The sequence below is a fragment of the Talaromyces proteolyticus genome (assembly GCF_021365285.1).
Source record: "Talaromyces proteolyticus strain PMI_201 chromosome Unknown BGW36scaffold_10, whole genome shotgun sequence".
NCBI lineage: Eukaryota > Fungi > Ascomycota > Eurotiomycetes > Eurotiales > Trichocomaceae > Talaromyces > Talaromyces proteolyticus.
In genome coordinates this window covers 644990-668084 of record NW_025764286.1, presented here as the reverse complement: position 1 = coordinate 668084, position 23095 = coordinate 644990, and the positions used below count along the sequence as shown (strand labels likewise).

General features: G+C 49.8%; 8 protein-coding genes across 8 annotated transcripts; 4 read left to right on the top strand and 4 right to left on the bottom strand.

The window, feature by feature from the left end:
- Window positions 1-58: 58 nt before the first annotated feature.
- On the top strand, window positions 59-1392 carry BGW36DRAFT_410012 (putative inositol phospholipid biosynthesis protein Scs3). The gene is made up of 2 exons (XM_046219127.1): window positions 59-1015; window positions 1065-1392. The coding sequence occupies exons 1-2, from the start codon at window positions 140-142 to the stop codon at window positions 1164-1166; spliced, it is 978 nt and encodes a 325-aa protein (XP_046068691.1). The 5' UTR covers window positions 59-139; the 3' UTR covers window positions 1167-1392.
- A 108-nt stretch (window positions 1393-1500) lies between these two features.
- Window positions 1501-2804, bottom strand: BGW36DRAFT_301782 (uncharacterized protein; the record flags this gene model as incomplete). The annotated part of the gene is made up of 3 exons (XM_046211725.1): window positions 1501-1547; window positions 1607-1879; window positions 1943-2804. The coding sequence occupies 3 exons, from the start codon at window positions 2802-2804 to the stop codon at window positions 1501-1503; spliced, it is 1182 nt and encodes a 393-aa protein (XP_046068690.1).
- A 251-nt stretch (window positions 2805-3055) lies between these two features.
- BGW36DRAFT_28230 (putative erythromycin esterase) lies at window positions 3056-4756 on the top strand. Its single transcript, XM_046210222.1, has one exon. It carries the CDS (start codon window positions 3194-3196, stop codon window positions 4550-4552), a length of 1359 nt encoding a protein of 452 aa, XP_046068689.1. The 5' UTR covers window positions 3056-3193; the 3' UTR covers window positions 4553-4756.
- Window positions 4757-7276, top strand: BGW36DRAFT_436570 (uncharacterized protein; the record flags this gene model as incomplete). Its single annotated transcript, XM_046221452.1, has 2 exons — window positions 4757-5196; window positions 5252-7276. The coding sequence occupies exons 1-2, from the start codon at window positions 5143-5145 to the stop codon at window positions 7274-7276; spliced, it is 2079 nt and encodes a 692-aa protein (XP_046068688.1). The 5' UTR covers window positions 4757-5142.
- A 1081-nt stretch (window positions 7277-8357) lies between these two features.
- BGW36DRAFT_430559 (putative TBP associated factor) lies at window positions 8358-14235 on the bottom strand (the record flags this gene model as incomplete). Its single annotated transcript, XM_046220860.1, has 4 exons — window positions 8358-8658; window positions 8717-14083; window positions 14137-14154; window positions 14225-14235. The coding sequence occupies 4 exons, from the start codon at window positions 14233-14235 to the stop codon at window positions 8358-8360; spliced, it is 5697 nt and encodes a 1898-aa protein (XP_046068687.1).
- Window positions 14236-15330: 1095 nt separating this feature from the next.
- On the bottom strand, window positions 15331-15880 carry BGW36DRAFT_430558 (uncharacterized protein; the record flags this gene model as incomplete). The annotated part of the gene is made up of 3 exons (XM_046220859.1): window positions 15331-15477; window positions 15612-15748; window positions 15853-15880. 3 exons carry the CDS (start codon window positions 15878-15880, stop codon window positions 15331-15333), a joined length of 312 nt encoding a protein of 103 aa, XP_046068686.1.
- Window positions 15881-16102: 222 nt separating this feature from the next.
- BGW36DRAFT_302776 (Sec39 domain-containing protein) lies at window positions 16103-19017 on the top strand (the record flags this gene model as incomplete). Its single annotated transcript, XM_046211825.1, has 3 exons — window positions 16103-17606; window positions 17655-17808; window positions 17859-19017. The coding sequence occupies 3 exons, from the start codon at window positions 16103-16105 to the stop codon at window positions 19015-19017; spliced, it is 2817 nt and encodes a 938-aa protein (XP_046068685.1).
- Window positions 19018-19663: 646 nt separating this feature from the next.
- On the bottom strand, window positions 19664-21268 carry BGW36DRAFT_399598 (putative MAP kinase; the record flags this gene model as incomplete). Its single annotated transcript, XM_046218540.1, has 4 exons — window positions 19664-19793; window positions 19841-20210; window positions 20262-20553; window positions 20606-21268. 4 exons carry the CDS (start codon window positions 21266-21268, stop codon window positions 19664-19666), a joined length of 1455 nt encoding a protein of 484 aa, XP_046068684.1.
- Window positions 21269-23095: the final 1827 nt, after the last annotated feature.

Below are 23095 nucleotides of genomic sequence, written 5' to 3'. Positions count from 1 at the left end.
GGCCAGGCACAACCGACGTCATCCTAACCAGTCCGGAGCCTGCTTCAACTTCATACAGGCTTGATTTTCCACCCAACCCTTTACAACCATCCTCTCACATACCGCTCACTGTTCGCTGAGCGCTCCTCTGAGAGCCACCATGGCGACAGCGACGACCCCCCTGCGCAGCACCTCACCACCACAATTCAAGGGAAGCCGCCGACCACGCCTGCCTCCAGCACTCGCTCTAATCATATACCCCATCACCCTCGTTGTCGGCTCAATCTACTCCGTCGTCTCTCCCACCGCGCGACACCCTCGAACCTTCGAAACCGCCAGCCCTCTGACCCCATCCCTCGCCTCCGACCTCAACCTCTCCACCGAACCGCATCCCAGCCCCGTCAACTATTTCGCGCGAAAAAACAACATATTCAACCTCTACTTCGTCAAGATCGGCTGGGTGTGGATAACCGTTACCTTTCTGGCTTTACTCCTCACGCAACCGACATATACAAAAGCGCCGTCGGGACTGCGCAGCAAGAGGACGGCGCACGCGCTGGTCCGGTATTCAATTGTCACCGCAGCGTGGTTTTTGACGACACAATGGTTCTTTGGCCCCGCCGTTATCGACCGCACATTCGTGCTGACGGGCGGGAAATGTGATAATCTGCCACCAGTTCGCGCGAGTCCGGATACATGGGAAGAATTAAAGGTTATTCTTACGGCCGCGGCGTGTAAAGCCGCCGGTGGAGCGTGGAAGGGTGGGCATGATGTGAGCGGGCATGTCTTTATGCTTGTTCTAGGGAGTGCCTTTCTGGTTTTCGAGGCAGTGGGTGCGTCGCGGTGTTATCTTGGTGCAGCAGCAGGCGCGGATGGGAAGGCGAAGGACGATGAGGGTGAGGAACAGACTACGATAGACGATACCACCATCAACCCGCTTCCGGCGCTGGCGTTGAGGTTTGCGTGGGTTGTTGCCGGGTTGAGTTGGTGGATGCTCTTCATGACTGCGATTTTTTTTCATACGTGGTTAGAAAAGGTAAGAATTCAGACTTCTCCTATCTTAATTATAGAGGCTAATTGAGCAGCTGTCGGGATTGGTGATTTCTCTCGCAGTTATTTACGTCACATATCTACTTCCTCAGAGCTTATTGCCGTGGCGAAATATAGTCGGAATTCCGGGGTTGTGAATTTGTGATTCTGGTGTTTATAGCATACATTGCATTAGAGCAGAGACTACGTTGAGGCATCGATTAATGGCTTAGTATAATTCTTTTTTAATGTGAACATTAGAGCGTCTTGTTTATGTACATACAACATTATAGTTTGATTCGGCATCGCACGAGATATGCTGATATTACTGCTTTATTTTGCTTATCATCGGATAATATACACGAAATACACGTCTTACTAAACAACTCGATATAAGAGATGTATTTCATACATGCAGAGTTTAAATGTTGATCAGCAGGAGAGACAGCCTGGATACCTGGAATATCAACCTACAGACCCCATATCAGCCTCTTAAGGAATTGTCTTAGGCTCCGGACCAAGGTATCCAGCCCGGAACGCTTATCATTGTCAGCAATTCAACTGCCCGAAAAATCTGAATGTCACTGGTTCATCTCACCTCCTGGAATCAAAGCAGACGAATACATCACCCTCGTAATTGGCCGCAGATCTTCGGGGGTTAGCTCGGCCTTTTCAGGCGACAACGATACCTCCATATACGGCTCCCACGACGCCAGAATTGCATCTGCATACGACTTCAAATCCACCGCTCGCTCTTTATCCGGCGATCTTTCCGAGTGGCAGCGAACGCCTAAACTAGTCCCGAACTCGCGAAACGCAAGACGGTATTTGATATTGCGGGAGAGATAGCGGTCGATTTCAAAAAGCTCGTCTAGTTGGCGTTAGCATACTACCTATACCTATCTTTGTGTGTGTATTAATGTGAGCCGCATACATATCTGCTGGAAACACCGCCCGGCCAGTTTCGAAGCCCAGCTCTCACGATCTGAAAACCAGTGCGTGGTCCACAGCGTCATTCCCAAGTCAAGCGGATCGGTAGAAACAAAATGCTCTCCTTTTCGTTCCATAACACGCTTGTAATCCGCTATCTCCCCGTCCAAGCCCAAGCCTACGCTCTTCTCGCCGGCTGCCAACGCCGACGCCTGCAGGAGCCGGTAAATGACGTATCCATCAATCGGATCGAGATTGCCTTCTGATGGGACCAATGCAATTGACAAATCCATGCTCATTTTCCACACCATCCGCGGCCGAGTTGATTCGCGGTTGACGAAGAATCGTGGGTGGATGGCTTTGGCGAGTGCGATGGCTTGTCGGTTGTACGCCGGGTCGCCGGTGGCAAGCGAGAGGCGGTTGAGAGCGAACATCCAGACGGTCAGGTAGTGATGGTACTGGCCGTCGCCGTCGACGCCGGTTTCGTCGAGTTTGCCGATGCGTAGGCCGCCGCCGAGAGGGTTCTCGTCTGTTGCGCCGGGGAGACGGGCTTTTCCATCTCGCGTGTGGCCGAGGACGTCGTGCACTGTGTCGACGAGACGGCGGGCGAGGGTTATATATTTGTCGGTATTACTTGAACCTGTCGCCGAGGATGTCGTCCATTCTTGATGTAAAGTGATGAAATTGATCACCCCGAAAGCATCCGTCCAGAGATATCGGCCGCGATGACCCCCGGATTTCGCAGGCGGCGTCCACTTCTCTGGATCCGTGATGTCGGCAAAACTGCCGTAGATGGACTCCATCGACCGTTCGAATCGACCTAGACGCGACATTGAGAGGATGTCGTCGCCTGAATTTGTGCTCATCGTAGCCATCGCGGCATAATTCTTGACGAAAGGTTCCTTATTTACTGAAATAAGCAATGCTGTCTTGATTGTTGGTACGAGATGCGGATTCGCTGTAGACAAGCGTAATAGCATGTGTGTAAGAGGTATGCTGCTTCAAAATATTTACCTATTTCTGTTGTTTCGAATTATCCCGATGCTAGGCTATGTTTTTGTGAAGTCATAATGACTGCGCCACTTGACGGACGGATGATCTCATGCTAAACCTTGAATGGATGAGTGTAAACAAGAGGCAAACTATTATGTATAAGAGGTCAAAACCGATCATTCTGCCTTCATGTAGCTGTCGTGGGGTATGCCAAGATTGACCCGTTCACGAGCTTGAATATTGATATCAAAATATAAGAGACATGGCAGCAACCCTAGCTCAAGCCGTCCAATCGGCAGCCAAACCGCTACCAGAAATTACTGATCCTTTATTTGGTCAAATGTTCGACACTTTCCGCAACTACAAGGTAGTTCTTCTCGGTGATGGCAGTCATGGAACCTCGGAGTTCTATAAAGCAAGAGCAGAGATCACCAAGCATTTGATTGAATATCATGGCTTCAACATGGTCACTCTGGAGGCAGACTGGCCTGACACTGAGGCCATCGACCGCTACGTGCGACTGCGTCCCGGATCAAAAGGACGAATAGGTGGGAAGCTTCTAAGCAAGAAGCAAGAAGAACCATTCAAACGGTTTCCAACCTGGATGTGGCGAAATCGCGAGATGCAGGATCTAGTAGAATGGATGAGAGACCGAAACGCCAAAAAGGCACCCGAAGATAGAGTAGGCTTTTATGGCCTTGATCTCTACAGTATGGGGAGTTCAATCCAGTCCATTATCACTTACCTCGATCGTGTTGATCCGCAGGCAGGGAAGGAAGCTCGTAAACGATACGGCTGTCTTCAGCCGTGGGTCGATGACCCAGCATCGTACGGGCTTGCATCTCTGCGAGGATTGGCGAATTGCGAGAGCAAGGTTGTCCAGATGCTCAAGGATATTCTTCAGCGCCGTCTGGACTATGCTGCATCCGAGCATGATGGAGAAGAGTTCCACAGCACGGAACAGAACGCCCATGTGGTTCGCGATGCAGAAAGGTACTACAAATCAATGTACTACAGCTCAACAAGCTCCTGGACGTTGCGGGACACGCATATGTTTGACACGCTAAACCGGCTTTTCAACTACAAGCCCGCCAATAGTAAGGCAATAGTCTGGGCGCACAATTCCCATGTTGGAGATGCCCGATACACGAGCATGGGCGAGCGGCGCAAGGAAACCAACATCGGCCAACTCTGCCGCGAGAATTACGGCCGTGACAATGTCGCTATCATCGGATGTGGCACACATACGGGCACTGTGGCAGCCGCACACGAGTGGGATGAGGATATGGAGGTGATGGATGTAAACCCATCGCGAGTGGACAGTTGGGAATACGTTGCACACAGCACCGGAATACCTAGCTTTGTGCTCGATCTGCGTCCTGGGTATGCCAGTCCAGATCTTCGAAAGGCATTCGACTTAGAGCAGCCGAGATTAGAGCGCTTCATCGGGGTTATTTATCGGCCGGATACCGAGCGCATCTCACACTATTCCCAAGCTTATCTGCATGACCAGTTGGATGCATACGTTTGGTTCGACAGAAGCTCGGCAGTGAATCCGCTCGAAAAGGTCCAGCCCTTCACGCCTGTCGGCAGAGAGGAGACTTATCCATTCGGATTGTAGCCGAATCCATCTGGAGGCTGTGGTCTTCAAGGTGTGTAAGTTTGTATGTGGTTGAAAATTGATGTATAGATAACATAATTGAATGGAGATATTTCAGGCTGGAGGAGCATGCCACGTGTGCGTCCCCAAAAATGTAGTTATCGCTTCTATCGATATGATCATACGATATGCTCTGCACCTCGGCATGGAATGACGCACCACTCGGTTGAGTTCATAGAAAGCGGTAAACTGTATCGCATAGCCGCCAGGACATATCTCTTCACTCATTAATTAGCTAGTTTGACTTGAAGCAAATAAGAAGCTGTGTAGATCAAAAAAGAACGAGGAGTTGATGTCGGTCGCCATTTTTGTCCTAGCACGATGTCAAGATAAGCCCAAGAAGCTGTTACGTCAGCGCGCGCTGCCCGGATGCCTTATTTGTTTTGGGTCAAACAAAAACAACGCCCGCAGCAACGTGACTGCCGCCACAACGGACGACTCGCCCAACGATACTCTCAATCTACCACAACAGGACTAGAATTACTAGATTTGCTAGTTGACAAATTCTCAACCCAACTGCTTTTGATTTTCGCGCCAGATACGTGGGGAATATGGCACCTCGTAGATCAGCCCGCCTGAGAAGCAGCCAAACCCCCGTCACCGAGGTGAGTTTTCCCCTTCGCGCCTAGATAATTGTCATTCGCTCTGACAGACATGTAGGACCAGTTCCCTGCGCCCCCAAGCACGACTCCCTCAAACCTCGAAGTTGTTGTCGAAAATGACGAGAGCAAGCCCTCGCCTTCGCCTTCGCGCTCCAAAAATAATGCGATTACCACCACGCCTCAAAGTCAACCCCACAGCAAGAACTTGACTCCGTCTTCCAAAATGAAGTCAGCAATGAAGACTCCCTCAACTGCTAGTAGCATGCGTCCTACATTGAATGAAATGCACCCCAGCAAGGCACAGCAGAGCACGACCAAGCAGCCAGACTCGGGCCTTGTGCTTGGGTTTAACCCCGTGAAACGAGACTCGAATGGCAAGATTATTAAGGAGACCGTTGTTAGCAACACCCCATCTAAAGTCAAATCATCGCCACCCTGCAAGCTGACTACGCCCTCCAAATTTGACTTTCGATTTTCAACAGACGATTCTCAGTTAAGCGACGAAGCAAGGAAACTCATGGAGAGTGTTCGTGAGGATGTCGCAAGAATTAAAGCACAGATGGTTCTCGATCACGGCGAGCAAAATCGTAAACAGCAGGAAGCTGATGGAATCGTGAATGGCAGAAAGATCGCTCAACCTAAGAGCAAGGCAGGACGTTTCAGCGATGCTCACATGGCCGAATTCAAGAAGATGGACTCTATCGCCGGACATGCATCTTCCTTTAGAACCCAGCATGGTCGCTTCACACCGGTCAAGTCCTTGAAGCGTAAGAGTTCAAAGGCTTGCTTGGATGAGCCAGAGCAACGGCCTTCGCCCTCAAAGCCCCCTCTAGAAGGCACCAAACGCGTGAAGCGGGCTGAAGGTCAAGACGCTTCTACAAGCCGGCCACATCGGGAAGTGTCTACTCCGAAGAAAACGATTTTCACTCAGTCGTCCAGACCACCCATTCGCAGTAGTTCACTGATGACTCCAACTAAGGCCTCCGCTTCCCGTTTCTCTTCTGCAAGAGCCTCTAAAACTTCAATGATCCCTTCTCTGAATCGCTCACCTGCGTCACGTCTTGCTGCACCCCGCACTCCGAAAACAGACTTCAACCCTAGATTGAAGAAGTCTCTTCCGAGCTTGGGAAATTTGAAGTCGATTTTGAAACGCCACCAGCCACTTTTCTCAAACGACCCAACAAAGGTTGCCGCGGGCACACACTTGGCAACTCCAAGATTCAACCCGGATATTAACCTCACAAGTCTCCCGACTACCTCATTTGGTGCTGGTAGCCAGACTCCTTCTCCTAAGAAAAGAGTTGAGTTCACATCAAGCACCCAGTCTCGTTACGACATCGCGCAGGCTTCGCCATCGCCATCTAAGATCCCTGGGCCACGAGACGATCCTGCATCATCTGATATCGTTTACCCAACACTGCCATCTTTGACTCCAGAAAATGCAAAGGTTGATACCCCCACTATTCGTCGCGTTAGAGACTCTATCAGCGCTTCCCAGCCTGCTACTTCGCTTGCTAAAATGCCCACAATTTCTCACGGGATTCCGAATAAGAAACGTCAGCATGAGAGTGAAAAGGTTGAATCTAAGACCTCGGAGACTGCCCCTAGCTTTGCCGCTACTCTTATGGATACCCCTGGTCCTTACCCAAAACTGTTAGCGGTACCTCATGGTATTTCAAACAAGAAGCGTCAGCGCGAGGACGATGGCGACTTGGAAACCAACTCGAAAGAAGTTCCCAAACCCAGTCTTTCCGCATCTAACAATAGCCCATCCGTTCCCCTCCTTGCAGTGCCTCATGGTATTAACCACAAGAAACGTCAGCGTGTCGATTTTGGTGATGATGGCGATACGGAAAATGTCCCACCGGCAGTAACTCCAACGGACGAGCAGCGGAGCGCCAAGCGGTTGAAACCCAGTCCCGTGAAAATGGACCCCGTCAGCCCTAGCCCTCTCAAGTCGCGTGGAATTACGCCTAAGCGTATGACTGGTAGCCGCACGAGTACTCCTGGTACGGCCTCGAAGAAAGGCATTCTCAGCTTGAGCCGCTTGAATATGCTCGCCAAGCCTAAAGCGCGCAGTTGAGTCCTTGCATTGCAAGAATACATCGATGAACACTTTCCTTAAGGCCTTTGGCCTCAGCACATCCACTTTTATCATATGGGAGGCGTTCAGGAACAATCGTAAATGATGGCGTTACAATACTTCGAATTCAGATCAGGCGTTTTGTCAATGGTAGAGCAATTCTTTTCTCTGTCTTTCTTTATCTTCTCAGAGGACATTGTCCATTTTCTTGTACAATATAACCTACAATGTGGTCACTTTGCTTCGTCTCGTTATTTTTCAGTGACTAGTTATACATTGCTGCATGCCCGTGTATCGTCGATGTTCATTCTGACGCGTCTTCTACGGGGGCAGTTCTTTTAACAATACCTTGGCTCGGGACTTCTTGGAACAAAGCCCTGTTACCCTCCCCTCCTCATGTTCATGGTTTGCGTATACTTTCCCACCTCATGGAAATTTCTCGTGTCTTGTCTGTGTACAGTAGTTGACCATCCTCATGAATCGATGCTGCTCTACCTTTTAACGATAACGCTAGGCCTCTTTTGAACGTCATTCGACGTAGATGTACTTAAATACCCATCCCTATTCTTATCCCTATCAATATTCCCAGAATGACCAGAGAGAAGATTTCAACTTGCCCATGGATTATCATTGCTAGTCATACAATATTAACATGCCATTTGATAATGGGGTGAAGGGGAAATATCGTGGAAAAGTCTTGTCTATAAATACAAAGCGGGCGAAACGTAGAAAAATATAAGAAAAAAGAAAATCGGAAATCAAGAAAGAGAAATATAAAGACTTTTCCCGAGCCTGTAAGGCTCCAGCTTCGGCTTCAGGTAACCGATGTCCAGGCATAAAGTATAAGAAGTATGGTACAAGTTGTTATAATAGCCTGGTTAACTTGAAGACCGGTGAAAGTCGGGGGGAAAAAAAATAAATAAAAACTCCGCCCATGCTCATGACACACCCACCGTCTCATGACGGACCAACCAATAACCAGCTTATTAGAATTAGGGTAAAAAAGCACCGCTAGCCAAATCCGTTTCGAATTAGAAGAGAATGGAAGATAATAAAGGAAGTTGATTTTCATCTGATCTTATCACCCCTTCATCGTGGCCAGGAATGAATCGAGATTGTATTCTTCCTGGTATTGCCGGTCGTCCCACAGCTCACCGAGATCGTCGAGCCAGCCTTTCTTGCCCTTCTCTTTGACTTCGCCGTCAATGTCGACCATGTCAACCTCGTTACCGAGGGCGGTGTCTTGGCCTGGTTTTTCGGCGCCTTCGGCGGTTTCACCTAGATTGAAAAGGTCGAGGAGTTGATCCGTGTCCATGGTGTTGAGGCCCGCGTTTTGTTGGTTGACGACTGTTGATGCTACGTCGATCTTGAAGCGTTGAAGGCTGCAAAAAAACTGTGTTAGTTGACGGATTGATTGGAAGGATAAATGTGTAGACTTACTTCAGAATCTTCTCCTCTAGAGTGCCTCTCGTGATCAACCGATACACGTTCACCACCTTCTTTTGACCAATACGGTGAGCGCGGTCCATGGCTTGAATGTCCTTTTGAGGATTCCAATCGTGCTCCACGAAGATTACGGTGTCTGCGCCGGTAAGGTTAAGGCCCAGACCACCAACGCTGGTAGTAAGTAGGAGGACATCGTAACTGGGGTCTGTGTTGAACTGATTGACAATATTCTGACGCTTGGTCGCCTCAACGCTTCCGTCTAATCTCAGGTACTGGACAGAAGGCAGCAACTGCTTCAACACGTCTTCCTGCACGATATCTAACATCTCCTTCATTTGACAGAAGATGAGAGCTCTATGCGGGCTGACGTAGCTTGCTCCTGTATCTAATTCACCTTCGGTGTTTGGGTCCACGCCTATACCACAGTCGACCAAAAGATCGCGTAGTGCTGAAAGTTTGGGTGCGTGGGCAATGTCCCGAATATTGGTTTGCTTTGTTCCCAGCCATTTCTGAACATCCTCGTATTGCTTGTGTCCTTCTTTGATAACCAAAGCTGGCGAATTGCAGAGACGACGCATATATTGGAGGGCTTGGAAGATATGTTCCTTGGCGGTTTTTTCCGCAGAGCCCATTTTGTTTGCCAGATCTTTCTGTTCTTTCTTGGTGAAATCTTCAAAGAGCTTTCTCTGCAAGTCACTTGGATCACAGTAGTAGTTTTGCAAGATCTTCGGCGGCAAGTCATTCAAGACTTCTTCTTTCAGACGACGAAGCAGGAATGGAAGGACTTGTTTGTGTAAAGCCTCGATGGCTAATGCACCGGCTTCTTGTTCCTTTGACGACGACTTGCTAAAACGGCTTGCAGCAATGGGCTTGGCGAATCTGTCCAAGAATACCTTTTCTGTACCCAAGAAGCCAGGCATCAAGAAATCGAAGAGGGACCAAAGCTCCAGGACGTTGTTCTGAATAGGTGTTCCTGATAGAATCAGGCGGTGGTTGCTGATGAGTCGCTTCACTGCTAGAGTGATCTTGGCTTTGGGGTTTTTGATAAGATGGCCCTCGTCGAGAACGCAGTAGTTCCAGCTGATAGGGTTGAATATATCATTGTCGTTTCTACAGATGTCGTAGGAAGTGATGATAATATCGGCCTTTTCAAGCTCATTTCGCAGTTTTCCACGTTCAGCTGGAGGTCCCACGTAAGCGACACAGCTGAGAAATGGTGCATACTGCTTGATTTCTTGCTGCCAGTGGCCGGATAGTGTAGGAGGGCAGATGATTAGAGAAGGCAGCTTGCGGACATCTGGTGCTTGGGTGCGAGCGAATTCCTCTGCGCGCATGTGATGGTCACTAGCCACAATGCAAAGTGTTTGAAGTGTTTTGCCAAGACCCATGTCGTCGCAAAGGATGCCATGTAAATGATAGCGATTGAGGAAGGCTAACCAGTTGACACCCTCTTGCTGGTACGATCGCAATTCTGCTTTGATTGCGACAGGGATTTCAAATGGCTCCACCTTGCGAACATCCAGCATCTGCGACATGAATTTTCTTTCACGGTCTCTGCCCTTGAGAAGCTCTTCTGACAAGCCTGGCGGGTCTGGAATACCGGCTTCGAGCGGAACAAGCTTAACGAGAGTCGCGAATGAAGTCGTCGCAAGGAGTCGTACATCATTGTCAGAATCGCTCATGCGTCCAAGCACGGGAACGATGAGGAAAATGACATACGGCAGAATTCCATCTTCCATGACATGGATTAAGTGGTAAATACACTCAATAGCACCTTGACGATGATGGGTATCTAAAGCGTTGTTGACAGTCGGGAGGACATTTTCCACCAACATCGTCATACCCTCAACTTTGATAACACTGCATATGGTCGCGAAACATTTGGCAGCTGCGTACCTGATGACAGAAAGTTCGCATTGCAACGATCTCGCTATGATGGGCATGATATTGACAACCCATGGGTAGAGGCCAGCATCGAATTTTGGTAGAAGAGCTCGAAGAGTCGAAAGACCATCGACAACCTCTTGGCCTAGCTCATTGTCCGGTTCTCGAATGTCGGCAGGCAGGTCACCGGCAAGAGCTTCTTGTAGCGGTCTTTCGATCAACGCTGCGAGGTTGGGGACCTTTTCAAATAGTTCACTACCAAACCTGGCAGTCAACTGCTCCAGCGCCTCTTTAGCTCCTCGTCTCATGATCCTGGCTTCTTTCGCTTCGCGCTCAAATTTCGCTGCATCCATGTGGTCTCTGCGGTCTTCCTCTTTCTGTAATGAGAGAATAGACTTTTCGAGATGGGCGTTGTGATGGAACTCGGGGGTCTCAGATGTATCCACACAGCAGTACTTGACTAAATTGCCAATGACCTTGTCGACCGGGCCTCTTTTTGTGGCTGCTGTGTAGAAATCGATGAGGTTAACGATTGCCGTCGCAGACCGTTGTTGCAGTTCAGCGTTATCTTCTTTCTTGATACTGTCCATCATTCCCTTGATTATATGGCTTGGTTTCTTTGGGATGTCTTGTAGCGTCACCAGAGCACCTGCTGTAGCGGCACGTATGCGCATGTCTCTTTGCTCCTTGATGTTTTTGGCCTCTTCTATGGCAGCCTCGGCGCTAGATCTAGTGTCATTCAGAACTTGAAGGGCAGTGACACGTTGTGCAGGGGTAAGGTTCTTCTTGAGCCGCTCAAAGTCGGGCCCAACAACCTTTTCGGCATCGTTAATAGAGAATGCATTAGGGCCAGCCTCACTGTCACCCTGAACAATCACGGCCAAAGAGGGCAGTCTTGCAGCATTAACATGAGCGTGATCTCTAAACGCATTTAGCAAAGAGTGACATTGCGCCCGGGTAATGTGCAAATAGCAAGCGATATCACTATACCATGCCGGACGTTCTGCCTCGATGATCGGACGCAACCATTCGCATAACGAAGCTGTGTACTTTCCTCCCGGTCCGGCTCTTTTGGCGTATTCTTCAACTATCATTGCAGCAGAGAGCTGCGATGAAGATGCAGGCCAGTTGAGTCCAGATAGGATAGACTGCCAGAGACTGGGAAGATCTTTCGAGTCCCATAGGGATAGCAGTTGGCCCAAAGCTTGCGCGGCGTATATTTTTGACCGCACCATAGTGTCTAGACCGACCAAGTCGATGTCACCTTGAAGCATGTGACCATCCACATTATGTGCTGTTGGTGGTGGAGCTTCCTTCTTTTCGGACTTCCTGCGACGACCTTTCCCAGAATCTGAAGTGGCAGTAGGTGATGATTTTCGACCAGGTGTCACAGCCAAGGTATATGCAACACCAGATGGTTTGATGAATAAGGAGGCATTCATCGGGATGGGGTAGCGGGGCACACCAAAGGGGCCCATGGTTAATGTGATGAGAGGATGGATCTGGGAAGTTAGGTCCTCCGAAGCAAAAATATTGCGAGCGTCCATGGCTTTTAACAAATCGAACCACACTTGGAGGGAAAGTTTCAAAACGCCTTCGTTACGTTCAACTAATAAGTTTTGGAAGATCAAACGCATTGCTTTGCCATCAACCCAGGCGTTAGATCCTTCACCCTCCAATTGCAAGAATGTAGTCAGGGCTCGAAGCACAGCCAGCCGGACACTAGTAATTGTATGTCTGAGGAATGGATAGAGACGTGGCACGAGATTACTAAACGACGCTTCAGGGTCATCAGCAGCGTTGGTTTTCATGGCTTCTAGAACTTCTGGGAATGTGCAGAGTTTCGCTAGCAAGTCCATGACCGAACCAGTACTTGCACTCAAGTCGTCCTGTAGATTCGACAGACACTCCCAGACAATGTTGATGAGAGCACTGAGAGTGCCTTGACGAGAAGTGACAATCTCCTCTGCAATCGGGACTAGTGTTGCAGCACTGACAGCTCGAACATCGTCGTCGAAATCCCCTAGGCCTTTCATGACCGCTTCCAGTACCCCATCCATCATTTTGGGGTCTTTCACCAAGACATCTTTTCGAACAGCCACCAAATATCTGAGGCCAATCATTCCTCCATGACAGACTTCCCAGATAGGTCGTTCGAGGCCAAAATCTCTGAGCATGATAATACGATGGAGGATTTGGTAGACCAAAATGACGGATTTTGAGGGCAAGTGAGAGAGGACGGCACCGAGTGTTTGACCAACTGCCTCGCGAATAGGAGCAACCACATTATCTGAAATGTAATCACCAAAGCGGTCAAGCATGAAGACACAAAGCAAGCGGCAAGCGAGATCGTTAAGCCATTTGCGGTTCAATGAATTGTTTTCCGTCCTTGATTTCCCAAGAACACGACCGGCACCAGCGCCCTGAAGCCGTATGACTTCACGAAGTCCCATCGCAGATCCATGTCGAATCTCCCAATTGGAGTCGAACAAATCTACCTTGAGAAATTCGCACATGCGTTCATACGGCCACTCCATACCATGCTCCTCGGCTTCTGTTTGAATAACTGGCTTTTCTGGAATAATAGGGCCTTTGAATTCGGAAACTATCTTGCTGTCATCGTCGTTTCCATCGCGATCAAGAGAGAAGTAATCGTTTTTCGTCTCGCCCTCTTCTTCACCGCCTTCTGCTTTGATCGGATGCGGAGTTGCAGCCGCGGACGGTGTGGTCACGCTGTCTGATGGTTTCCGTGACGATAGGTCAACAACGCGAACTTTGTTGGCACCAAGTTTGGCATTCTGCTTATTCTTGCGCTTCAGTTGGTTCAACTGCCGCTTACTCAGACCAGATTCCTCACCGTGGGCTGGGTCATTTGAGCCATTCTGAATACTGTTTTTTCGCGACATGGTAGGGAGAGACTTTTCAGTCTTGGATACTGGGGCGGGACGCGGCGCAAAGTCATGTTCATCAATCAGATCACTTTCGATATACTCGCCTGCTAGTCCCAGACGGGCGGTTAATGTCTTCTTCTGGTGTTGAAGCCTTGTGGCGGGATCCATGCTAGCAATGGCGTATTCATATTCCCTACCGGCGCTTCCCAGCAATTTCTTGCCTAACTTCAATATGGACCCGATGTCAAGATTATCTAAACTGAGGCGGTCTTCCGAAAGCGGCAAGGATTCTTCTGTTTTGATTTCAGCTTTGATTTCCACATCCTCATCTCCATCTTCATCTTCCTCCTCGGGCTTCTTGAGCTCTAGGCCATCGTCCTGATTTGGATCAAAGGGCTCAGCGTTGGCAGCAACCAGGCCAATTGCCCTGGCAGCGGCTGTGCGCGTATCCCATGATTTGGATCTCAGGTACGGCAGAATGCGCCCTAGCAGATTGAAGAGCTCGTCCGGGTGTGCCTTCTGCACATCGGCCAGCTGCTGGGCGGCTGTATTTCGGATGACGGGAGTGCTGCCAGTCTCGAGTAAACTAGAACATGATTGGTCAGCGGGCGCCACACAGGACGACGAAATATCACTCACGTGACGAGCCGGTCGAGTCTAGTCCCAACATAGTTAGCATGATCGCCCGTTGCCCCATTGGGCCTGGCGGGAGGTGTGTTATACTCACCTGGAAGTCATGGCGCGCTCGATCACTCGGGACAAGCTTCCCTCGCGCACAAGTGATTCTTAAGTGAGCAGAATCGGAGGGCCACGGTCGAGAAGATAAGCGCGGGTGCAGTGCATGCGATCACTCATCGGATACAGAAGCGGCAGAGAGACTGGAGACGGCCATGTGGGTGACTAATAATAATATTGACAGGAATAATGCATGGATCACTGCCGTTGCTGTTGCTGCTGCTTTCTCCTGTTGGGCGGGCTCACAACCCCGGCAAGAGGCAGGTTACGGTTAGTGCGCAGAGTCGGATGCGACGCAGCGGTGCGCAATAGACAGAACGCACGGGTTGGGTGGAAAAGTGCAGAATGCACAAAAGGCCAGCAAAAAAGCAGCTGTTAGTGGATAATTGCAAGGGCGGCGGGAGCAGGTTGCGCCGCTTGGCCGGAAGGGAAGAGTCAGGTCTGTCAGGTCTGGAGCGAGCACAGCCCGGCTATATATCATTGCTCGTCGTTGGCCCGGCGCGTCCTGGGTGAAGGCGCGGCTGGCGCTAGGCTGGTCTGGGCCTAGCGTTTCCGCGCGGATCAGACTGCTTCTCCAGTCACGTGATGATACTCACCAAGTGCATGCAATGGTTACTGCTGCCGCTATGTTGCGCGCCGGCTTGAAGGCTGATTATATCTATATTTGGTTATTTAGAAGGCTGCTTTGATAATGTCTATCCTCTTCCGTGAGATCCATGTGGGCAGCACTTGCAGGCATCCGTAATCCGAGTTAGCTCAACCGTGGCATCATCCTTATCCCATATTCCGTGTTTACACTAGTATACTGGATTTCAATCATGTAAATTACATGTACATATTGACTGTATTCCAGCGCAGCAGTACGCAAGTCTCCAATATTCTATCGAGACTTTTGGTATAGCATTTTTTCAAAGACTTGCCGGGGTAAAGGAATACGCGCATCCAAGCCGTCAAGAACAATCTGCTCAGGATTTTACACCGTAGTGTAGATTGTGGAAGCCAAGAAAAGTCTTATTGTGAAATCATCTGTACAGTATAGGCCAAGCTGCCGAACAATGAAAAATGCAACGCCAACAACACAGCTCTCTGCCGTATATTTTATAACGAACCCAGAACCTTTTTCGACTCCTCTTCCTTGCCCAGTAGTCCCAGATTCCGGATTTCCTCTGCCTTGGGTGCGTTCTCTCGGGGGAAGGATGCTTCCGCTTTGCGGTACGCCGCTTGGAGTCTCTTTGCGCGGACAATCTGTAACACAGTAAGCGCGGCTCCTCAATTCACGTTTTCATGGCTCATCCATGAAAACAAGCCATGATGGATACATGAGAATAGAAGTCAAACAGATATCGAAATAGACATCCATCGATAACACATGTACGCACCTCCTTGGTATGATGCAGGCACTCGGTGTAATCCTCTAGTGCAGGGAGGCACTTCTTCTTTCCTTCATCTCCCTCGCCTCCATTGATAACATAGCAGCCTAGGAGGTCCTGCCAGAAAGGGAAGCAGCGGGAGGGGCCTATATCACCGATGAGATTAGTTGACTTGTTGTCGAGAGTGCCCGGAATTGCCCAATCAATTAAGCCCCGCGCGCTGGAAGAGAGGGTTATTCCAAGAGCTTACCGCCATTAAGACCGTATCCAGACGCCATTTCGGATCGCAGATGGGAGCACGAATTGCAGTCAGAGCGTGGAGACGAGGGACAGCGGAGGTGAAAGTTGCAGTTGAGGTTCCGCGCTCCGGGATGGGTTGGTGGGCCTGGCGGTGATTGGCTGAGCGGATGCCACTGCTAACGCATGGTTATTGTTGATGGAGGACTGCTGTTATTGTACATTGCACAGGTGGCCCCTCTGTTTATGAACGTCAGCACAGCATGGCAGACCTCACCAGTCTGTCAGATGCCCAGGCTATCCTTTTGGCTTGCGAGCTCTGCGCCGCTGGCAATGTGAATGCATTGCCTCGCCTACACCAGCAATTTCCTACGTCACTCACCACCGAGCGCCTGTTCCGCATTATTCTGTCCTTTCTGCCAGAGACTACACCTCCGGCTCAATACACGCCGGTTCTCGATGAATTAAACCGAAGCGAACCTGCGATAGCGAACAACGAGAATATAGATCTATCGTCGATCAAAGATGTCGAGGAGCCAGTGGCCCGAAAACGCGTTCGGCGGCTGCGCTTGCTGCCACTTCAATACAGCCCTGACGAGAATACGACTGAGTCGGCAAGCCCCTTGACAGAGTTCTTGATCCATCGCGCTCACAGAATAGATGCGGAAACCGGTCTGCAGACGTTGATTCTGGAGCTACTAATGCCATTTTACGACCGTTCCGAGACTCTTCGACAATTCCTTGTATCTTTAGTTCTACCACTCTTACGCTCGAATTACGAATACTACCCAGAAAATGAAGAGAAGCTGTCCCTACATGTATTTGACTCTCTAGACGCCGCAACCGGCATCAATATCCTACTTTCAATGACTGGCACAGACCCGGCAGCAACCGATCTGGCGCAGAACCTGAGAGGACTCGTAGGACCGTGGATCTCTGGAGGAGTTTCATCGAAGAGACGCAAACTCAGTCATGCCGATGAAACTGCGTCTACTGCGGTAGAAACCGTGGACCAGGCCTGGCAGACTGTCAATGAATGGCTTTTGTCCCGAAGCTTGGTGGACTTTGAGAATGTCGCCAGCGGTATTCTTGCTTGGGACGGGCCTGAGGATGTGGATTTGGGCGGCTATTTACAGAGAGAACAGTCTCTGGAGGAATCAGATCGATTGAGAATATATTATGGGCAGACAGGGCTTGCCATCATTTATACGACAGATCCAGACAGAGGCTCGCTTGATACCTCATTCCAAATCATATCAAAGGTGGCAAGCTTGCTCCAGCTTGATACTGGTGCCCAAATCAAATTCGATGATGATTCCTTGCCTCGTTTTACCATAGATATCAGCGAAATTTCAACCGCATCCAAAGCATTGCTATTACAGAACGCTCTCCTGAAACCCAACAATTTGCTGACTACGCCCACGGCGCAAGCTGTGGGTTTCTTGCAAACGATACTCGTCTCGTTACGTCTTTTGCGTTCTTTTGGATACCATAGTTCCTGCAGATCGGCTGCAACGGTTTGTCTCCAGAATAGCGAAGAAGCGCAAGCTTTGGAGATCCATGGTGTTATAGATATGATTGTCAAACAGACAAAGCCAGGACAAGATTGGAGACGAATTCGAGGCCAGATATTATGGCTCCGAGACTGGCGGGGAGTACCACAAGATGCTGTAGACCAGACACAAGAACAATACCATGGTCTTTTCTGGAGAGTTTCTCGGACTAGCGTCGAAACAGAGCTTCTACGAGCAATGATCACTGCGGGTGGTAAGTTGAACATACTCTCCAACTTAGCAAGAGGCTGACAAGTCACAGATTATCAAGCTGCCGCAGAGATCTATACCGGAGTAGACTCTCCTCTTGACTCAACGCAAGTTGAAGCAGCTGTTGTCGAAACCATCATAACTTTCTATGACACGGCTAGCAATGGCAACAAAACTCGTGGGAAAGTGAAAAGAGCTGTTGATGCGTAAGTCATTTAATCGTCCATTCATCGAATAACAATTAACATGCCAGCAGAATCCGGGCATTTCAACCCCATTTCCCAAATTCCAACTCACTTAAAGAAATCTCGGCCCTCATCTCCGCCACACATGCCATATCATTCTATTCTTTGACATTACAACACGGCATTCCCTTCCAGCCCGTCAGCATTCGCGTGCACAACGACCCCCTCTCTCTAATCGAGAAAGTGCTAGACCAAAACCCCAAGAGCTACACCCAACTCGACGACCTTTTATCCATTGGTCGAGGCTTTATCGCCGCCGGTCTGCCTCTACCCCTACCTGGAGACGACCTACGCTGGAAGACCGCCAAAGTAACACCCGAACAAAAATCCACCATCGCCGAGAAGCGCATCGTCTCCATGGCCGTCTCCTCAGCCTTGTCATCAGACGACTTCGGCACTGCATACTCCTACATCCTCACCCGTCTCACCCCTCCCTCCCTAATGCCCACCACGACACCTTCCTCCCTCACCTCTATCCACGACGACATATCCTGGCGCGCCGCCTACAACGCCGGCCGCCACCGCTCCTCCACCACTACCCCTCTGACCACCCAAATCTCCACCCTCTCCCAACGCCTCGAACTCCTCTCCCTCTCCCTCATCCTCGCTCCAAGTCCCGACCCCCTCCCCGAAATCCTCGGCGCCTGGCGCCGCTGCGACGAGGAACTCAGCACACTCCGCGACCGCGAGGCCCAAGAAGCCGAAGCATGGGACCGCAAGGGCGATATCACCACCTCACTCTCCAGCCCCTCCACCATCCCCGGCGGCTTCGGGCCCTCTGACCGCGAACTAGACGCGTACGAAAACGAAAAACAAGCCGCCGCGCGCGTCCGGAACACTAAAAACAGCAGTAGTGGCTACGACGACTCCGCGCCGATGGGATTATTCGACGTTGCGCGCGGTGCTGCGCGTGCGTTTAGCAAGAACATCCCCCTCCATCACCATCAACACGCAAACACAAATGTATCACGCACATCTATCACCCACGAATCTTCAAGTTCTCGTACGAGCGAGGAAATGAGTCGGTCGATTGGCGAGGTCGGCGGGGGCGAGAGGGTGCGGAAGAGGGATGTGGTAAGTAATATGGTGACGGGCGGGTTGGCGAGTGGGATCGGGTGGGTGTTGGGGGCGCAGCCGGTGAGTGAGAGTGAAGGGAAGGAGAGGGAGTAAATGCATCAAAACTTCGGTTGAGATGTGCGTCTGGTATTGGAATGATGAGTGAATGGGTAGGCTAGTGTACATGAGATATGAGTATATGGTGTATCAATTTATTTCTCTTCAGGTATACTATGGACGGCACTGGTGGCTGATCGAGATTATAACTAATTTATTCCAAGTAAGAGCACGTTTGGAGTTGAACTCAATACACCTTCCATTTCCGATATATGACTATAAATAAAATAAGCTCATAAAATAACACAACACAGGAGGTCTGAGAACAGAGCCAAGGAATGATGGTTCATTTATGCAATAAAATGCGAATGTAAATGATACGCCGAAAAACCGATACCAATATCATGATCAACGTGTCACAAAATTCAAGACGCTGGGGGATGAGCTTGTTCCATAGACTAGACTGAAAAGGAAGGAATGAGGTGAATATTCAAGGTCGTCAGACTCATCAAATCAATGGGTAAATCAATGAATGGACTTTATGGCACTGTCACGTCGCTATTCAATGACCACGGGCATAGCCCGGTGCAGGAGTGGGTATGTTGAAGGTGGTGAATGGAGAGGAATTGTAATTTGTCATGGCTAAATGAATGAGTTCGATTGGAACTCTATAAATTGGCGGGATGCACTGTAGGTCGTGTTTCTAATCGGTCCATCCCCATACTCTTTGGATGAAGGTGGCCATGTTGACCTTTTTTGTTCTGATGTCCTGCATCCACGGATGTTCCAGCATCCGCCAGGGGGTGGCTCGTCGAGGGGGGTCTTTTTCGAGACTGCAGCGGGTTAGTAGGAGATATGGTTGGGTTTGAGATTCACTCACGAGCATTCAATAAAGTATTTAAAGTTGTCAGACCATTGGATATTGTTTTCGGGTTCGTCCTTTAATCGTGGTATAGGTTGACGGACAATGTATGTGAGCAGATCAATTAATCCAGCCCGAGGTTGCATTTCAGTCCCATCGGCTGGAAACGGGAAACGATGCTGAGCGACTTCGAGAAGTGTGACACCAAGAGACCACACATCTGAGGTGATGGTATAAGACTGGCCGGTGATTCGTTCCGGAGCCATGTAATAGGACGTTCCAATGAATGTATTGGCGTCTCCTTTGGTCCCAAATTCTCCACTAACACCGAAATCGCAAAGCTTGACCTGTCCATTTCGGCATAGTAGAATGTTGGATGGTTTGATATCTAGAAAAAGACCTGTGAGCATTGGTTTTAGATGAATATGGCATAACCCACCTCGATGGATAATCTTCCGGCTATGGAGATAGGTCAGTCCATTAAGAACCCCTTCGGCCACTTTCCCTAACACTTTCTCGCCTGTTCTTCCGCCAAGCTTCCTCACTTCGCGATAAATACTGTCGAGGCTGCCGCCTTCACAAAATTCCATGGCAATCGAAATCGTGCCTGTCGACTTGTCCATGAAAGCTCCATAGTAACGACAGATGTGCTCGGACGCACAGTCCTTGTTGAAATTAAGCTCTCGAATAATCTGTTTCTTCACGTCGGGATTTGGGTCCGTAGTGATAATCTGTGCCGGTATTAGTTTGAGGTGATTTGTTTCAGTCGGAAGCGGAACTCGCCTTTAATGCAAAAACTGTGTTTCCGTCTTTCAACTTGCATCGTGTGACAGCACCGCCGGCTCCCTCTCCAAGACCACCCAGTTCCTCGATTTTCTTTTGTTCGCTGGCAGCTAGCCACCCTTCGTCATCTAAATCCTCGACATCGAGAGGCCGACCCTTGTCCAAACTCAGTTTCTCGAGATCAGGTAGCAGGCCGTTGAGGCTGTTTTCTCTTTCCATGGCAACGCCACCTTCTCGGTCTGAATATACCGAGCTGATAGCCGATGAAGGATCTGGAGTTCCGCCATGGGGTTGACGCAGCCCCATAGCGAAAGACAAGGCGGAGTAAGAAGACGACGAAGCACTGGTAGGACCGCTCGCTTTGCCATCCAGATGGCCATTATTGTCGGTCGTATTTCCCACCAGAGGCGGAGGAGGCTTTGATGGTTCACTTGACGCAGTGATGCTGCCCATCGGGGTGGCTAATTGGAGCTTTGGCGGGGTGGGACGACCCGATTGTCGAGGCAATGGGATGTCAGATATATTCGAGTCTCCATTGGAAGGGTTCACGGGCTTCGTGCTAGGCGACGGCGGAATGCCGAGGGTCAGGCGTGGTGTTCGTGAACCACTGTTGTTCCGGGCACCAGGCACTGGCGGCCTGAGAAGTGGTGCTGGAGACGACATGTTGGTCGTGTTGAGCCCTGCCTGGGGGTGGCTCGACTGCGGAGTGTCCGCCAGAATGGCTATTTGTTGAGAAGGATTATTATTCCCTTGGGCCTTCTTCTTCTCCTTCTTCCCCTCCTTCTCTTCTTGTTTTCTTTCAAATGCTGGACGAAGGTAACGGTTTGTTCCCCACTCGCGCTTTCTTTGACGGATGCTGTTGGCGGGGGAAGAGAGGATGTGCTGGCTGTGATGTAGAAAGGGTCAGGAGAAGCGAGACGGCCGGACTAGATGATAACGAACGTGCGTCAGTCGACCGCGAGTGATGGCGACGAGGAAATTTGGGCGAGGAGGCAGAGCTTGAAGGTGAGCCGTTGAGGAGCAGCAGGGTCGTCGGGCTGGAGCAAAAGAGGGGGCGAAACACCAGCAGCCTCAGGCAGTAGCCTTGACGCTGATAAGGTGGGCGGGACCCGCAGCTCCACAGCACACGATACATAATTATACATTCTATTCTGTTGGATTCTCTCCTATATTAATTTTATATTTTCTATTTCATATCTGACTACTGTATATTTTATAGAATTTGGCCATTTGTATAGGATCTTGTTATGGATGTGAGTTAAGCTAGCCAGGTGTGCGGGCAAGTACCAGTTCTATACCAAGGCGCTTCGCCAGCCAACTTCATTTAACATAATATCCATTTATGCTGAGAGCACAGCGTGGTTGCATGCGTAAAGGCAGCCAGTATCAGTCTGGGTCATGCAACTGCAGGTGAGTAGTCGACTCAGCTGCGTCGTAATACTTTCACAAAGACTCAGCTGGAAAAGTAGTGGACACATCGCCTGTTACATTTAAGCGCCGTCCGCCTGTTGCCATTCGCCGATCTGTTATTCCCCGTACCCCTCATTAATATTATTTCCGTCCGGATGCAGAGTAGCATACACGTAGCAGCAGTCCAGCCCGGTCGGTCCGGCAAGGCTGAACATTTGACTCGTAGAGACGTGCAGGAGGGAAATATAAGAAATGTACTAGGGAGAAATATGAACCGATCGGCGGCAAATAGTCATATTTCATTCGATATGTGTTTGGTGCAATTCCTGGGCATCGAAGGTCGATTGCGAGGTAGCACATCGTAAGAGAACTCGAGCGATATTATCGTGCGAGATCGATGCAATCAACCAGATCGACATAGTTTCCAGCAAATCGAGCCACCGCCGTATGATGTTGTTTTATTTCTGATACTGTCCGTAATCGAGGATTCGACGAGGGATAGAAACGGCGGGCCTATCGACGTGATTCATCATGACGCAACCAAGACACTCGGCCTACCATCTAGATTATGTCTGATCAGCATTGTGACATAGAAACAACAGTACCTAGGTAGTAGGTGTTTCAGAGACAAATTGCTCTTGGTGAGTAATGTGTTGCGAGATTCACGATGCGAGGCGATCGATCTAAACAGGGAAGGAGCGGTCCAACGGGAGGAACATCCGGTGCCCTGCAGCACTACTACAGTCCCATACACTAAGTTACTACGTAGGGGACAGACATTCATCATTATCAATGGCTATGGAATACGTCGACACATCAGTGTGTCGGTAAGTCTATCCTTACAGGTCCACCACTATACAACAGTCAGTGGTAATATGGTTATAGTTTATAGTCGATTCAAGCATCGCCAAGTCGTCTCTAGTCCAGCCATTCGCTCTCACCGTGACTGCAATTAGGCTCAGTCCGACGGTTTGACATACTCCTTCTGACTCGATGCTCGAGGTCGAGCACAAGTCACAAGCAGCCATCAAAAACAAAGCAGAGAACAGTCTCGGCCTGCCGATCGCTGGGGAGTCAGGG

Coding starts and splice junctions, on each gene's coding strand:
- BGW36DRAFT_410012 (XM_046219127.1), top strand. CDS start 140: ATGGCGACAGCGACGACCCCCCTGCGCAGCACCTCACCACCACAATTC. Junction 1,016..1,064: donor TTCATACGTGGTTAGAAAAG/GTAAGAATTCAG, acceptor CTAATTGAGCAG/CTGTCGGGATTGGTGATTTC.
- BGW36DRAFT_28230 (XM_046210222.1), top strand. CDS start 3,194: ATGGCAGCAACCCTAGCTCAAGCCGTCCAATCGGCAGCCAAACCGCTA.